At 38.6% G+C, this 17,003-nt stretch overlaps 1 protein-coding gene across 2 annotated transcripts in view; it reads left to right on the forward strand.

Moving 5' to 3' along the window:
• The window catches only part of LOC132378562 (glucose-fructose oxidoreductase domain-containing protein 1), an 89,198-nt gene extending 73,456 nt beyond the window's left edge, over positions 1 to 15,742 (forward strand). Inside the window, exons 1-2 of one of the 2 annotated variants that reach the window (XM_059945569.1) lie at positions 7,132 to 7,348; positions 7,860 to 15,742. In XM_059945569.1, the coding sequence (XP_059801552.1) occupies positions 7,916 to 8,779 (864 nt within the window). In that variant the 5' untranslated portion in view covers positions 7,132 to 7,348; positions 7,860 to 7,915 and the 3' untranslated portion in view covers positions 8,780 to 15,742. Of the gene's footprint in view, positions 1 to 7,131; positions 7,349 to 7,859 lie in introns of those variants that run through there. The other variant, XM_059945568.1, reaches the window with a different exon arrangement.
• The last annotated feature ends 1,261 nt before the right edge of the window (positions 15,743 to 17,003 follow it).

A 17,003-nucleotide genomic window follows, 5' to 3' on the forward strand; every position in this document is an offset into this window, starting at 1 on the left:
TGTATCAGTTCATTCACAGCTAACACTCTGTGACGGTAGTAAGAATGAATAAATCATGATGTCAATTTGCTTAGTACAGTTACTGCTGCTTTTGATCATGCCTTGCCAATAACGTGTCAACATGAGGAAGGATTGCTCTTCTTTCAGCTGGAGAGTAGTTGCCAGAGGAATTATGCAGCTTAGCATTCCAGATTTCTTCACGGTACAGGACCTATTGACTGTAAACTGACTAGTTTGCAGGTGGTATTTTGTATCTGTCATGTCTGATTGGAATTTCATCTTCTCAATGAGTGCTACTTGATAGGGATTATCAATGATATTCAGCAATGTTAGTTGCTATTTGATTTTACCAGCCTGTTGTAGTGAGTGCACTCTTCTTTGTGGCTTTATATTGGGGGAGCAACATTGGTGCTGGTGAGGTAAAAAAAAAATCAACTCATCTAAAAGGCTGGCTGCATCCTTGGCTACAACCCAGACTCTTTTGAGTTAGTGGTGGAGAGGAGGTCACTAAACAAATTGTCATCACCATCTAGCACATCCTCTCCATGACCATCTGAATAGGGAGTGGAGCCCCTTTTCGAAGAGACTCATTCAGCTACGCTGTCACAAGGATAGTTACAGAAAATCTTTCCTACCAAATGCAATAACTATATACAACAGTTCACCTCCGTGCAACAGGAGAACACACACCAAAGTACAATAGTCTCTGTTGTATTATTTTGTATATTATTGCACATTGGTAAATTATTGTGTATATTATTATTCTGTAATTTATTATTAAAGTCTGCACACTGCGAAGTGTGTTTTAAAATGTTGCTTCCGTAACGAAAGAATTTCCCACTCAGTATCAATAACATATTTATTATTATTTCTTCTGAGTTGTGCTATGCTTCTGATGTTAAGAACTTTAGTACTAGAGGTCTTAAAGGGCTGCTAAATTCCACAGGCAGCGTGTGGTGAATACCTATGGGCATTGACTAGATTTCTAGGCTTCTGTACAAACTTGTTACACTCAGGCATGGACGTTTCCTCCCTGAGTGACCAGGCAAATGAGCAGAGGACATGAAAAGATGGATAGGCTGTTAGGATCAGCAGGGGAAGGGCTCTCAACACAAACTGACATCTGCCCAGAGTGTTCAGGAATTCTCCACCTGAACCTCAGCTAGATATCTGTGCCTTAGCAGAGTTGCCTTCACTGAAGTCTGCTAACTGTTGCAGCAACATCAAAACAAGGAAAGTATTGCCAGGAATTGCCAAGGTAATTGCAGTATGAATTTTTTATGCAATGGGCTGCTTTCAGGCTGCTCAAAGGGAGGACGCTGATGCACTACATTATGAGAGCGGACTATATTTTATTCTCTCTTGTCAGAGACATTGAATAGAATGTAGAACAGTACAGTAAAGGTGGCCCCTGTTTTTCGAACGTTCGCTTTACGACAGCTTGGTGTTACGAAAGACCTACATTTGTACCTGTTTTTGCTAACCAAAGAGGATTTTTGCTTTTACGAAAAAAAGACTCCCGCTTTATACACAAAATGCTGTTGGAATGCACAGGCCAGGCAGCAGCTATAGGAAGAAGTACAGTCAATGTTTCGGGCCATCTCTTACTATCTTTTCTGACAAAGGGTCTCGGCCCGAAAAGTCGACTGTACTTCTTCCTATAGATGCTGCCTGGCCTGCTGCATTCCACCAGCATTTTGTGGTGTGTTGCTTGAATTTCCAGCATCTGCAGATTTCCTCGTGCTCCCGCTTTATGTATGTTTACCCTGAGAAAGACTGTGAAGCCTTGTGTATGTGCCGATTCTTTTTTTCCAAATCGATTTTGGCTCGCTGTCTTCCCCATTCTGAAAAGTGAAACTACACCTTACATACAATATTTCTACTTTATATAGGCTGTATATTTATCATAACATCATTCCTATATGTTTGTGTTATTTTAGGTTTTATGTGTTATTTGGTATGATTTGGTAGGTTATTTTTTGGGTCTGTCCCATATAAATTGATGGTAATTGCATCCTCGCTTTACGACATTTTGGTTTACAAATGGTTTCATAGGAATGCTCTACCTTCGGATTGTGGGGGAAACCTGTACATGTATTTATGCACAGGACGACAAACTTGATTTTGAAGAATTGAGTGTATCCAATTGCTGCCCAACACAGCCTCATTCTGTTTCTGGTATTTTCCCATTAAGGGATGTACACTCAATGGCCACTTTATTCGGTACACCTGCTTCTTAATGCAAATATCTAATAAACCAATCATATGGCAGCAACTCAAGGCATAAAAACATGCAGATATGGCCAAGAATTTCAGTTGTTCTTCAGACTAAACATCAAAATGAGGAAGAAATGTGATCTAAGTAACTTTGACCATGGAAAGTTTGTTGGTGCCAAATGGGGGTGGCTTGAGTATCTCAGAAACTACTGATCTCCAGGGACTTTAACGCATAATAGTCTCTAGAACTTATAGAGTTATTCTAGAATTTACAAGAATAGTTCCACACCTGTCCAAAAAATATCAAAGCCTCTGTTTCTACTGCTTTTTAAAGGAAAAAATTCCAATGACCCAGAACCTTGAAAGAAACAAATATCTCATCTGTTTCTTAAGTGGAAGGGCCCTTATTTTAAATGGTAACTAGTTCTATATTCCCCCAGGAGTGGAAATAACTGTCAAGACCCCACAGGATCTTACATATTTAAACCAAGTTGCCTCCCCTCCTTCCTTCCTTCTAACTTCTAGTAGATGCAAGCCTTGTCTGTCTAACCTTTTCTTAGAATGCGACTCATCCAGATCAGGTTGTCAGTCAATCAGGAAGAGTGTTTTGCAATCAGGAATACATAGCTGGAAATACCAGCAGGTCAGAAGTTTTACCTAGATCTACTGGCTTCCAGATTTTAGTCCAAACATGTCAACGGGAACCCCATTGGAAAGGCATTGGATTATACACATTAAATACTATAAGTGGATGCACTTGATTGTAGTTCTTTGTATCTGTAGTGGTACAGATATGGAAATGGTTGTTTTGCATTGAGTGTTTATTTTCCCATTGTCAAAATGTTCTTAAAAGGAATTCTTCTGCCACCATTGCAGAATTATGTTTGTTAATGAGCATGTGTCCTTTTAGATTACAGTTGTAATTGGACAAAGCACAGGTTTATGTTGGTGTTGGGGGAGTAGAAAAGGGGGATTACTAACTAGCTTTATATACTAATTAGCTTGAGTAAGTCATGGAGTAATGTCCAATGTTATCTCATTGCTTAGTTTCATAGAAGTGGAAAAATCACTGCGTCCAGGATTAAATTCAAAGAACTGCAATCAAATCCTGAGAGCATTTAACATGTTTAATTTAACAACCTGTTTTTACCAAAGGCTTTTAGCCAGATCTACTTTGTCAAAAGTCTGAAAGTTTCCAGGTTTTCATCAGGCTTTTGACCTGCTGACATTGCTAGCTATTTAAACCAACTTCTTCAGGGTAGAATGCCCTTCGTCTTAATATAGTGTTTTGATACCTAGTAAGTACCTTTTCCCCTGTCTTCTGTTATTCAACTGCCCTGATCCATATTGCAAGTTCACAAATAGCACTATTGTATTGCAACATGAGAGAAAATATGCTCATGTCACCCTGCCTAAGGTAGCAGAAATCAATACTGCAGTTCCAAGGATTTCTCACCTTCATCAGTATTTGGATTACAAGAACAATATGATTTGTTGCAGCCAGAAAAACATAAAATGAGTCAGTGCTTTTCTTAGCCAGGTGGCACATCAGTGTTTATCTGACACAGACTGCATTCCTCCGGTTACAGCACCTAATTTAATACTTGACTTCAGTCTACCACGTCCTGCCTTACACTTGTGTTTGTTTTCAAGATGAATCCCAAGATGGTTTGATGTACACAGCTTTAGATCTGCCTTTCATTTTCCCAGATGTGGTGTGTTGAATTATTAGCAGCCCAGTGCATTCAACCAATATAAACTTAGCAATGATCTGGTTTGAATGAGAGCAGATAGTAACATTCCATTCAGAATTTTGTAGAACTATCAAACATAAAAATATTATAAATTTAGTTATCTTTTATCACATTAAGCACTATACTGTCACTAGTGAGAGTACTTACTAACTTGGACCATTAGCCCCCAGTGAACCATAGATTATTAATGACCTCCCGTCTTCATTGTCCTCTGAAGTTAGTGGAATGACTGGAGTTCATCAACATGTTTGCAATCCATTGCATTCACTGTACAGGGGATTGGTCTATACAGCTTCACCAGAGCCCTGTTGGCCGGCCTTACCCATTTCAACCTCTCATGACGGGGACATAGGGTTGAACTTTGAGTGGGACTAGTGAGAATAATGAAGGATAATAACAGGTAGATCATATTCTCTGTCTTTTAGCTGCCTAGAAAATTGTTCTCACAAGACTGAAACAAAATGTTGATGCTGTGCAGTTTAAAACAAGCTTCAGTCAGTGAAGAGTGAATAGCACTGACTTTTGGTTTTCCTGGTATTCGGGAAGACTTTGTTGTCCTGATTTTGCAGAAAGTGATCGTCAGCACTACAAATATGGTCCAGGATATACAGTACTGGGCAAAAGTCTTAGGCCCATACAGTATGATCTTCACCCTCACTAGTCAAACAAAAGACAGTTGTTTGTTTACCTGCAGAACAGCCAGTTTCTCTGCTCCTGAAGCTCCTCATCATCATATGCCGTGTCATGTACTGTGGGTGATTATGGTATATAACCTTGATTGTTCTTGGCAGATTCTTCAGAAGTGGTTTGCCATTGCCTTCTTCCGGGCAGTATCTTTACAAGATGGGTGACTCCACCCATTGTTGATACTCTTCATAAATTGGCTGCCTTATGTTCTGAACCTATTCTGTTTAATAGGCCAACATCCTAACTGCCTCTCTTACTCTGCATGTTGCTCATACTTAAGACCAAGGCTTTCAGCTTAATGATTTCCTGATTCCAATGTTTTCAGATGGAGATATAACCAATCAGATGAAATTTCCAATGTGATAACCTGTGGTTTACGAGGGGTAAGTAAATCTTCAGCAACAGAATCTGAGGACCTGTGACAGACCAAACAATTGCTGTCAAAGGCCTTTTGAAACCTGCTCTTTAATGCTGCTGATGACCAAAGACAAAAACAAATGTCCGAGTTTGATTTAAATAATTAAACCACAGTGGTGGGTGGGTGGGGTGTGGTGGTGATGGGACTAGAAAATTCAGTAAAGTGAGGAATGGGATGGCTGAGTGAAAGGTATTTAGTGATCAGAATCAGGACCCTGGAAGATGGACAGCTCCCAGACTTCAGCGAATGGTTTGGTGACAGATGAGAACCTTCCAACTTCGACCAAGTTTTGAAACCGCATTTCCTTAGCATTTGGCGGCTATTTAAGCAGAGAAAGTAAAGAGAACCAGATTCAATTGACACGAAAGTTGTCTACCAGCATGAAGTACTGAGGATTCATGGGTGCCCAAAGAAGTAGAGGAAGTCTCCAGTTTGAGAAGGCACCTCGTCCGTTGTCTGATCAGACTTGTGCAGATGCAAGATCCTTGCCACCAACCTGACAGAAGAACTGCTGTGGTCACTATTGGTACTAGTGGACTACATGAGATGCAACTTACTGGAATTCATTAAGCTTGGAGTTTTACTATGCTTTCTTCTGGAGAGGCTTGGAGATTGGATGCCTGGAAGTGGATTCATAATCAGAATGGTCTCATCAGAAGTACCTTCCAAACTTCCTGCTGGCTTGAATAAGGAACTCATCGAATCCTCCTGATTTCCGTATGGCATTTTATAATGTGGACATGTTGACTAGCACAGGTGAATAAGGAGAGAACTTCCACTCTGACCTGGACTACAGTCTCTAATAGACTTTTACAGGTGGTGGACTCATCCAGATGAAAGATGCAACTAAGAGAAATAGCAGTGATTGGAAAGGAATGATGGGAGGAAGTAGCTGCTAAAGAATCTATCTCTTCCCAGAGTTCAGTTCCACAAATACTGGTCTTTCAGAAAAAATAAAATGTGGGCAGCTTATAAATCAGCCAGCCAGTCTGATCATGATAGTTACCAGTCAGACTGATTAAATTGATCTTCCTTCTACATGGCAGAAGTGTAACATAGCACCATCTATGGGCCTGGCTGGAATTGCAGCCAGCCCTTCCAATGGATTTCCCAAAGACAGATCCTGACCTTAAGAGTTTTCAGTGTGCTTTCAAGTGGAATATTGCAACTGCCTCAGCCATTTTAAAGATGTGTGTAGTTTTAAGCTATAAGTAACGCATTTATTTAAAATCTCCACTTTTGTACTTCACTGCTGGCAGACATATCAACTATGGACTCACCTTTGTGGATCTGCCAATGTTACTTGATTCCTGCTCTTTACGAAAATGATATTTCTTGTTTGCAGTAGCATGATTTTGTATAACATTATTCTGACTAGGTGTCTAGAATAAGCCCTGTCTACAAATGGTTTCACTTGTGCAGTCAGATCCAGTGAAACCCAGATGGAGGGCTGTGACCTGAAGTGTCGACAGTTCATTTCCCTCCATAAATGCTGCCTGACCCATTGAATTCCTCCAAAGTCTTATATATTGCTCCTATAAAACTTGCTGCAATTTACCAGCAAATTCCTTTCCTTCTTTTCCTTTACAAGTATTATTTCTTAAGAATGATGTGGAGGCTGAAAGGTTTCTGCTTTTTTGTTTGTAATTAACATTCTCCCCTGTTCCACATTTGTGCTCCGCTATTTTATTGAAGTAGCGATTAGTGACGTGTGAGGCTGAGATCGTCAAGTTTCTTGACTGGAGTTGGTATTTACCTTGCCTAATGTTCATCAGCATACTTAGCTGAAGTCAGGAGCAGAAATCTCAGACACATGCCCTTCTGATAGTTAATTATTGATAGTTCTGAGGCAGTTTGAAACATCCTTGTAACTTTCCTCAGCCATGCATTCAAGGCAAGAGGAGAAAGGATGACATTCAGAACAAGACACCTCAATTTTCTTAGACAATTGTAGACAAATTGGGATTGGTTAATTGACTGCCTTGAAAATGTTCTGTCGATTAGGGAAACCTTACATAGCACTATTCCAGTACTTTAAGATTTCACTGTTTGGGGCAAAACCCTCCATAGGCTAGAGTAATTTCAATTAGAAGGCAAGATAGCTTAGATAATGTGTTTGTCTGTCATCCCAGCCCCAGGACACCTCTGTAGGTGTTCCTCAGGGAAGTGTCTTTGCTGGTATTGCCTATTAGAGGAAGGGGGCTTAGGAGAGGCTGCAGAAGAGGTTTACCTGGATGCTGACTGGAGTAGAGGGCATGTGCTATAAGGAGAGGTTGGACAAACTAAGATTGTTTTCTCTGGAGTGTTGGAGGCTGAGTGGAGACCTCTCTTTATAAGATCATGAGAGGCATTGATAGAGTAGACAACCAGTGTCTTTTTCAGGGTCAAAATATCTAAACTAGAGGACATTTAAGGAAAGAGAAAGTTACTTCAATGGAGGTCTACAGGGCAAGTTGTTTTTTTTACCTAGGGAGTGGCGGGTGGCAGGACTGGTGGTGGAAGCAGTCATGATGGTGTTATAGAGGTTTTTAGGAAGGGAAGAAATGGAAGGATATGGATCATGTACAGGCAGAAAATTAATTTGGCACTATATTTGGTACAGACATCAAAGTCTGAAGGAACTGCTCTTGTGCTATACTGTTATACGTTATAATTTCTATGTTAACTTGTAACAAACTATAGATCATTTCTGAGAAATTAGGTGTGTTTTTGAGGTGGCCAAGCATGTGGCAAATGTATAAATTACTGCACACAAATTAATTTTATTTTTCCTTTTGATTTAGGAATCGGAAAGAATGTCATCTGTGACAGAGCTGCAACTCCTCTGGATGCATTTCAAATGATGTCAGCTGCACATTATTACCCCAAACTTATGAGTATCATGGGTAATGTTCTCCGTTTCCTTCCTGCTTTTGTTAAAATGAAGCAAATGATTCAAGAAGGTTATGTGGGGGACTTGATGATCTGTGAAGTCCAGGTTCATAGTGGAAGCCTTCTGGGTAAGAAGTATAACTGGAGCTGTGATGACCTAATGGGTGGTGGAGGACTACACTCAGTAGGAAGCTACATTATTGATCTTTTGACTTTTCTAACCAGCCAAAAGGCTGTCAAAGTCCACGGCTTCCTAAAAACCTTTGTGAAGCAGACAAAACACATCCGAGGAATTCGCCAGATCACCAGCGATGACTTCTGCACATTTCAGATGGTTTTAGAAGCTGGTGTGTGCTGTACTGTAACATTGAATTTCAATGTCCCTGGAGATTTCAAGCAGGACATCATTGTCGTGGGGTCCACTGGCAGATTGATAGTAAGTGGTAGTGATTTGTACGGACAGAAAAACAGTGCAACTCAAAAGGAATTGATTCTGGAAGACTCAACTCCTTTAAGCAATGAGTTGCTCCCAGAAAAGGCTTTCAGGGATTGCCCAATCCCATTCCTCAGGGGAACCATCATGATGGTTCAAGCCATTCGACAGGCATTCCAAGACCAAGAAGATCGTCGGACCTGGGACGGGAGACCACTAACTATGGCAGCAACATTTGAGGATTGTTTGTATGCACTGTCTGTGGTGGACACCATTAAAAAATCCAATGAAACTGGTGAATGGCAGAACATTGTGATCATGACAGAAGAACCAGAGATTAGCCCTGCATATCTGATCAGCGAGGCAATGCGTCGCAGTAGAATGTCCCTATTATATTAACTTTTAATTGCTTTTCATAGCAAGTAGTTGAGGCTAAGGATGTTCAGGGGATTTCTGGGTGAGCACGTTGATGTGATACTAATAGAATTTCCTGGTTTAAATAATGTTGCCACATCTATAAAATTTATTTGCAACATGCCAAGTAAATTTAAAGTGATGTGTGTGACAAGTATTATTGAAACAAACAAGTGCTGATAACTATTCATGATCATCCCGACTTGGGTTATTGTAAACTTTTTAAAAGGAAATTGTTTTCTATTACAGTTTGATATATTGACCTACGTTAGAGTTCATCATGTTAGGGAAAGGGGTGCATTTTATACTTTAGCATCTCAGAGCTTTGCAGAATTGCAGCAAGTGTCTTTGCACACAGAGACTAATAATCCATGTCTGCTGTGATCCAGAAGCGCAGAACATCTTTGCAGAAATTCCTTACATACATTACGCTTGAACAAAGTTCTGTAGTAGAAGCACTGTACAGAAAATTACCCTGGCATTAGAAATTATATATTTTTTTACATTTTGCAACCAGAAGGCAGAGTTTACTATGCAATGTGTATGTAATATCAGTTGTTTTCACAATGGAGTGACATAAAGAAATTACTTTTAGTGTGAAGCATATAGATTTCTTGGTGCCTGGTTGTTGAGTACACCACTGGAGCATACTTGGCTACAGGATGCTTAGCTGCCCTTTTAACAAGTGCATTTCAAGAGGACACCTAATGAAAATGATAATGTTTTAATTAAAAGCTGTTTTAATGTAGTTATTTAAATAACTAATAGTGATATTGAAATTTGTCTGCTGTCGTATGCATTACGCACGCAATGTGGTATAATAATTACATCGGATTCTGCTTCTGAATTGTTATTACACCCCAACTTTGAAAATAACAAAAGATGACTTTCCACCTCAGTATGTTTTACAATCTTGTGTACTGGTTTGATACCTAGGGGAACACAAATTGAAATTTGGCATTCATTTTAAACCAGAATTTGAAATTAAAATGAAATGAATAAAAAGGTGACTGTGAAGCTATTGTATTGTTGAAGGAACATGATGTTGTCATGTTTTAAAGCTAATATGACCACTGACCTGAACCTTCCAGACTATTCTGATCCTGATGGCCTGCAAGAACTAAAGTCCTAAAGTTTCCTGATTCCCCAATCCAACCCGTGAGGTCCTGATCCACCCCTCCTTGTTCCATTACCCCATTGTGACTGGATATGTTTCCTTGCGCATTAGTGGAGCCCATGAAGAAAGCTATTAAATTTTTGTCTTGTGGCACATCACCAAATGAGTTCAAGCCTTTCCAGGTGCCAATTATTTTCTAGGCTGCTAAATGCACAGTCGGGTAGTAATGCAGTTAATGTGTTAGCCCAGGTCACACTAACGTGATTACCTGTGATCTGGCATATTAAGCATGCCACTCAGATAGACAATCAGAGGTTAGGAAAGCTCATTACCTATGAATGGAATTGGGAATGGAGAGTCAATACCAGCCTTGCTAACAATGGTGGTGCTAGTGTGTCATTTATATGGTGCATAACTTACTTTCTTCAATACAAATATCAATTGATGCTTGTAAATCTAAACAGAAACTTTAAGTAGGCAAAGCTCATTCATGCAAGAGTTGTGCCAAAGCCCAGACAATGGATGAACACTTCATTCTTTGCATCCAGGCTCAGAATTTACCCATCTACAATTTCTTTTGAAAGCCATCACACCCTAGAATAATATTTTCAAGATTTAAATGCTTGAGAATTTTATAAAGAACCTGTGAGTTTGAAAAGCAAAGGGGTAGTTGCAGCATGTGTTCTGCCTGTTAATCATCCCACAGTCAGTCACTGTTTGTCATTAGAAATTGGCAACCATGACCACATTGAGTAACTTCAGAATTGGATGAAAATTTTTTGAGACACCCTGGAGTTGTGACAGGCATTATGTAAGGTCAAGTATTTCAATAACATGAAGTTCTGGTAAGCTGGGCTATTTAAACTTTCTTTATTATATACTACAGATAATGCTAATAAAACAGCAATTCTTTTCATGATAGAAGGTACTTTTCTCCTTTTCATTGCCCTCTTTAGAGAAAGTAAAATTATATTTTCAAGAATTTAAAGGCAAGGATGTTTGAAACAGGCAGGTGGGACCTGATTTGCATTTGAATTACTGGTATACTGGAAAACATTGCCTTCTTTGCCTCCCTCAAATATGCCACTGTGATCATCTAATGTAGCAATATATGCAAAGATCCAAATTGAAATCACACAGCTCCTCGTCTCCCCTATCCATTCATATTCTGGCGCTGAGACGGTGCAATCACAAGGGAGTACACAGATAGGCTCAAAAATGTGTTGATCAGTCTGGTACTGAATATTCCTTTACAAATCCAATTGCGGGAATGAGAGTTCTGAAAAAAAGTTTTGTTTAACTTTTGGCAAAAAAGCTAATTATAAATTACCTATTTGGGTCATGAAGACAGAAGCATAGAAATGCTTTGATTTTATTTTCCCTGAAAATATTTGCTTTGAAATATATTGGGTATTCAGATTGATCCCTGAATATTCTGTATTGAATTGGCAAGTGAGAAATCTTGCCAAGTTCTAATAATTTTGTCCTGAATTAGTAGCCATTTTTGCTCATTGGGGAAAATATTAGCATACTGCGTGAAGCAAGTTTTACACTCCTGTAAAGTTATGTTGGGAAAGGGCATGAAGAGTTTTTTTTTTGCCGGTCTTCACTGAGGAATCTGGAATAATCTTCTGAGGAATGGCAGTCTTTCTGTAGTAGAGATCTAAATCTGTTTTTGCTTTGCTGGGCAATATGATTTGTGGGATCTGTAGCCTTTTCCCCATGGCTTTGTACTTGTAACTTCACAAATATCCATTTATGTTGACCAAGCTAGTTTTACTCTTCTGGATGCACCCTACAAGAGTAGTTTTAATAATACACATTTCCTCAGATAAACATTACCCACCTTATACTAAGTATAAAAAAATAGAAAATTAAAACAACTTCAGATGCCGGAAATTTCAAATAAAAACATAAAATGCTGGAATTACATAGCAGGATAGGTGGGAAGAGAAATGTTTCAGGTTGAAGATTGTTCATCAGGCAGAAAATTGTTAGGTCAAATTCAGATTGTTTATACATACTCCAAGTTAAGAGTATTATTGTAAAATAACTTTATTGATTTAAAAACATAATTTAGAATTATCTACTTTGGTCAACTGTACACTAAAGGTACATGCTGTGACTGCCAAAGCGAGCCATAAGGTAGTTGAGCTCTTTAGCTTTGTTGACTGGCTTTGGAGGTATCATCTAATTTGTTTGCAGCAGTAAATTTATAATTGGTAAGAATAAGGAAGGAGGATCCATTTGGAACGTACTAACAATGACTGGAGGACACTGGGGTATGTTTAAGTAAGTTTAGAACAGTTCCTGTTGCAATATTACAGTATTTTTACATCAAAGTGAATATGTATGTGTAAGATAATGCAGCTTAAAACAATAAACTAATAAAGGTGATGACCTATACTCTATACCAGAATAAAGACTCCAAACAGTACAGACAGGCAGAACTACTCCCACACGCTAATTATATCGCTTATCGATTAAAGTAATATAAAAGTCAAAGATTTAAATATGGATTTGGTGATCCCAAGATGAGGCTGACTCGCATGCTATTCAAACAGCAATTTTATAACTTATGTCTGTACAATTTACTATTAAATCTATAACAAATTAAGAACAAATTAATGAAATGTGGACTCCAGTTAAATATAATGCTTGAATTCCATAAAACAGTTCTTGGCTGTGAATGAATGTACTCAATCAAAGAACTCGCTACATTTGTATTTGAAATTCAATGTTATTAATGATCAGAGAAAAATTAATATTCATGACTAAATGTATTGATAATGTTTTTTGAAATGTTGCATTTATGATCAGAGGAGACATGTCTGTGAAATCCCTTATGTTATTTATGGTCGTGTGTTTTTAGCATGAATATCTGTATATATGCAGGAAAGATATTTATCAAGGTTAAAAATAAGTAGAAGAGACTACAGAATTTATATTTTCTATATACTAGATGACAGACCAAAACATTCTTAGTATGTTAAATACTCTTATTTAAAATATGCAAAAAGTAATGAGATTTTACTATCCATTGTACTGTGAAAAGAGTTAAAAACACTGTATTGTTAGCTAAGATTAGTCTATGCATGTCTCTGTTGGAGATAGCTTGCGCTTTTATGTTATGCTACCTAGTTGTGCTTGCTGTCTGGGCTTTCTGATATGTGCAGATTGTAATATGCAAATGATTCTGTTACTGTTTTTGCAGACTGTCCTGCTGAGTTTTCTAATGCCCTCATTTACATACATCCAAAGGAATATTGCTCACTGAAGGGATAATCAGAAATGATACCATGTCTTTGAAGAGAATGCAATCTACTTTATTGTAAATTTTTGTATGCTTAGGACACTAGAGCTTAGAAATTGGATCCATTACCACATGTTTTTCAGGTGCAAAGTGATTTTACCAAGGATAGTACTGTACTAATGATCATTCTTGGGTGAATGCACTCTCAATGTAAAATATCTGAATTTTCCTGATACATTTAAAGATGCCATAAGCAACACATCACATTTTCTCTCTTATTGACAATTCTTGGTGAACACACTTAGAACATCTAGAAAATATATTCAGCTACTAGTACATTTGAGTACTTTTAAAGGTATACTTTGTGGACATTAGGTAGACTAAACTCATGGAACTCATTGGAGATTATCTCCCAAAGGCCACAGAATGTGTTTAAACTAATAGCAAATGCTTCCCCAGGTTGTAACTGCTGAGATATTCCATGGCTGCCTCACTGGCGACATTGCTGACACTATTTGATCTTTTCTGCTGAAGCATGTCAAAGTCTAGCAATGCCAGCAGCTGCCACAAAAATATCACTTATCTCTGCACAATTACTTATAATATTTCTCCTAAAATCAGAAATGTTTCCACACAAATAATATGTTCAAGACCTTATATCCCAAAAATGGTGTAAATCAGAACATCTTCAGTAAAAGTACTGAAAATTACTACTATCCAATTTAATGAAGTTTAGAAGGTCTGATAATCTCATTGTCTCCCATTGGTTACAGGAAAGCTCCTCTGTCCCTTGGAGTTACATGGGATCCTTAATGGTCAACAAAAGGCTCTTGGACTGGAGTTAGACTGCTGCCCATAGCTGGTGGTGAGGCATGGGTGAGGGTGCAGCCTGAGAGACAGTAGTTGGCAGTAACTTAGTCCCTGCATGAGAGGAGTGCTCAGGTGACTGCAATATTATTCCAACTTAAAGACCCAGAACTGTGGCAACTAACAGACCCTGTTGTTCCAAGTTTCTTCTCTTGGAGTCAGCTCTTTGACCAACTGGAGCAGGACTTAGCTCATGGTTGTAAAAGAGGTGAGAGGATGAGGCAACAGAGCTGTGATCTGTAAAAGAGAGACAAATTCCTGAGTGTTATTTTTTTTGTGGGAGAGCGATGTCCACATGTATGGGATTTCCCTGCTCTATACAGCAGAGCACTCTGATCACGTATCTCTCTTAACAGAAAAACTCAGTGCTGTCATGTAGCATCCCATTACTCCTGGGGAACGATGAGCTGCTCATGGTTGGCATTGTAGCCACTGAGAGCAGTAAGCCCCATTTGAATAGCATGATGAAGGTAAATGAGGATGTTCAGCTGATTCCTGATGGTTTGTTGCTTTTCCCTTACAGGTTTCAAGCAGGTCCTGTGTAGCTGAGTGGTGAAGCTGCTTTGAAGCAGTCAATAGAAAACTTAGATATGGTTGACATGCCAATGTCTCTAAATGAGGGGGCACTATTCCTGTTGGTCTAGGGCTTGTCTACACAAGACCACCACTGCCACCTCCTGCAATGTCTTTCTGATTTTTCTAATTATTATTTTTTGAATCTGTGGCAGGGCTGGCACTTATTGCCAAGATTTCCAGCATCTGCAGATTTTCTCTTATTTTTACTCATTGCCGATCCATGATTTTCCCTTGACAAGGTGGTGATGACAACTGACCAGCTTGGCTGGCCATTTCACTCAAAAGAGGATCATATGAGGTGTATGTAGTGTGACACACAACCTAGACTGGGTAAGGACGGTAGATTTCCTTAGGCCATTGTCACTGAATCCAGCAACTATCCTTTTTCCAATTTTTAGTTGTTAACTAAATTTAAATTCCACAGCACCCTTGTTGGATTTGAATTCAGGCTTCTGTATTAACGTTCTGATGGCATTGCTGCTGTTCGACCTGAATACTGTGGTTGGGCCCCTGATTGGTGTCCTGGCACACTCTCCCGACAGAGGATCTCCTTTCTGGGTTTGGTTATAAGAATGATCTTGCAATGTGGAGCTCTGTCCTCCTCTTCTGCAATTAGTCTCCACCAGGGGAGCTAGTGTGGACATTGCTGGTATCTAGCTGTCATTGGAAGTGCCCTGATCCCATTGTTAATTGGTGCAGAGTAGAATGTTATCATCTGTTCACCATCGGGCCTCCATTTTAGCACATGAGGGCAACTTTTATAGCACAGCTTCTAAATTCTAAGGAATTTAACAGTATATCCTGGGGTATCTAATAGGAAAGTAGCAGTATATCCACCACATGTTTAAAATCCAATTTCTAAGCATTGTTGTCCTGTGGATCATAAATTCAGATTACTTTGTGTCTAAGTGATTCTAGCAAAATTAGTACAATGTCATCAAAAGCCTATTATCAATTATTAGGCTTCTATTATACTAAGGTAGCAATGGGCAAACTTGTGATTCAGTCTAGTTGTGTACTCTGTAAACTGTATTAAATTTATTGTAATGACAGCATGAAGCATTGCTCTGTATATATTGCATTATTGTTGATCAAGTTAAAACAAAATGTTTTCCTCTGATAAAAATAAAAATAATTAAAAGAACTTATATTTTAAGCAAATAGACTTGGTGCTTGTAAAATGCCTGCTACAGCATTTTCAGTAGTGGAGCTTTTCTCTTGCAGTCCCTCTTAAACTTGTCACTACAGAGATGTTTGTGATTACAGTTCAATACATTGTGCATCTGGGTGCAAATTCCACCAGCATTTTACATAAGGAAAATCAACCTATTTTTGGTGATTGGATGATTGATTACTACTAGAACTTATACTGATTTTACTGGTATTTGGTGCTGTATAAAGTTCTTTAAAGTTGCTGACACCTGTAGTATATGGTGTAATGTATCTGCTGTAGGGGACATATAAATTCTAGTAATTACATTTAAGTGTGTCAATATTTCAACCAGCTATCTTTAGTACTATCAGCTCCTTACTTTATATAACTAAGCTAACAATAATTTGTCTATTTTTTGAATTAAGTAACGAACTGCTTTAATGGGATAAGTGGAGAGAAGTAGGATTAACAAAAATGATCAGAAAGTTGGTTAAAAGAAAACTTGCTATAGAGATAGAAAGTGAGAAACAAACAAGAAGGGAAATGGGAGCTTTAGGAAGATATTTTAAAACTCTGGAGTAAAGACAATTGTTTCAGAGAAAGGAGCATTAATAAGAGAGTTCTTATGTACTGTTTTGCTGAAATCAATGTTATTGCAGAAAAGTGCTTGAGCACCTGAAACCATAAGACCATGAGACATTGGAGCAAGGTTAGGCCATTCAGCTCATTGAATCTTCTCTGCCATTCTATCATGACTGATTTATTATCCCTTTCAATCCCATTTTCTTGCCTTCTCATAATCTTTGAAGCCCTGGCATGTTAACCATATCTAATCAAGAACCTGTCAACCTCTGTCTTAAATATACCCAATGACTTGGCCTGCACAACTGTCTGTGGCAATTAATTCCACAGATTTAACAACATCTGGCTAAATAATTTTTTCTAATCTGTGTTCTAAATGATTGTCCCTCAGTTCCGAGGCTGTTTTGAGTTCTGGTTCTAGACTCCCCCTCTACAGGAAACATCCTCATTGCATCCACTCTATCTAAGCCTTTCTATATTTGATAGGTTTCATTGAAATCCTTCCTCATTCTTCTAAACTTCATTGAGTACAGGCCCAGAGCCATCAAACACTCCTCATACATTAACAAGACAATATCTGCATTTGCTGGAAATGCAAGCAATACATGCAAAATGCCGGAGAAACTCAGCAGGCCAGGTAGCATCTATAGAAAAGGATCAG

The sequence above is a fragment of the Hypanus sabinus genome, chromosome 20 (genome assembly GCF_030144855.1).
Source record: "Hypanus sabinus isolate sHypSab1 chromosome 20, sHypSab1.hap1, whole genome shotgun sequence".
NCBI classification, from domain to species: domain Eukaryota; kingdom Metazoa; phylum Chordata; class Chondrichthyes; order Myliobatiformes; family Dasyatidae; genus Hypanus; species Hypanus sabinus.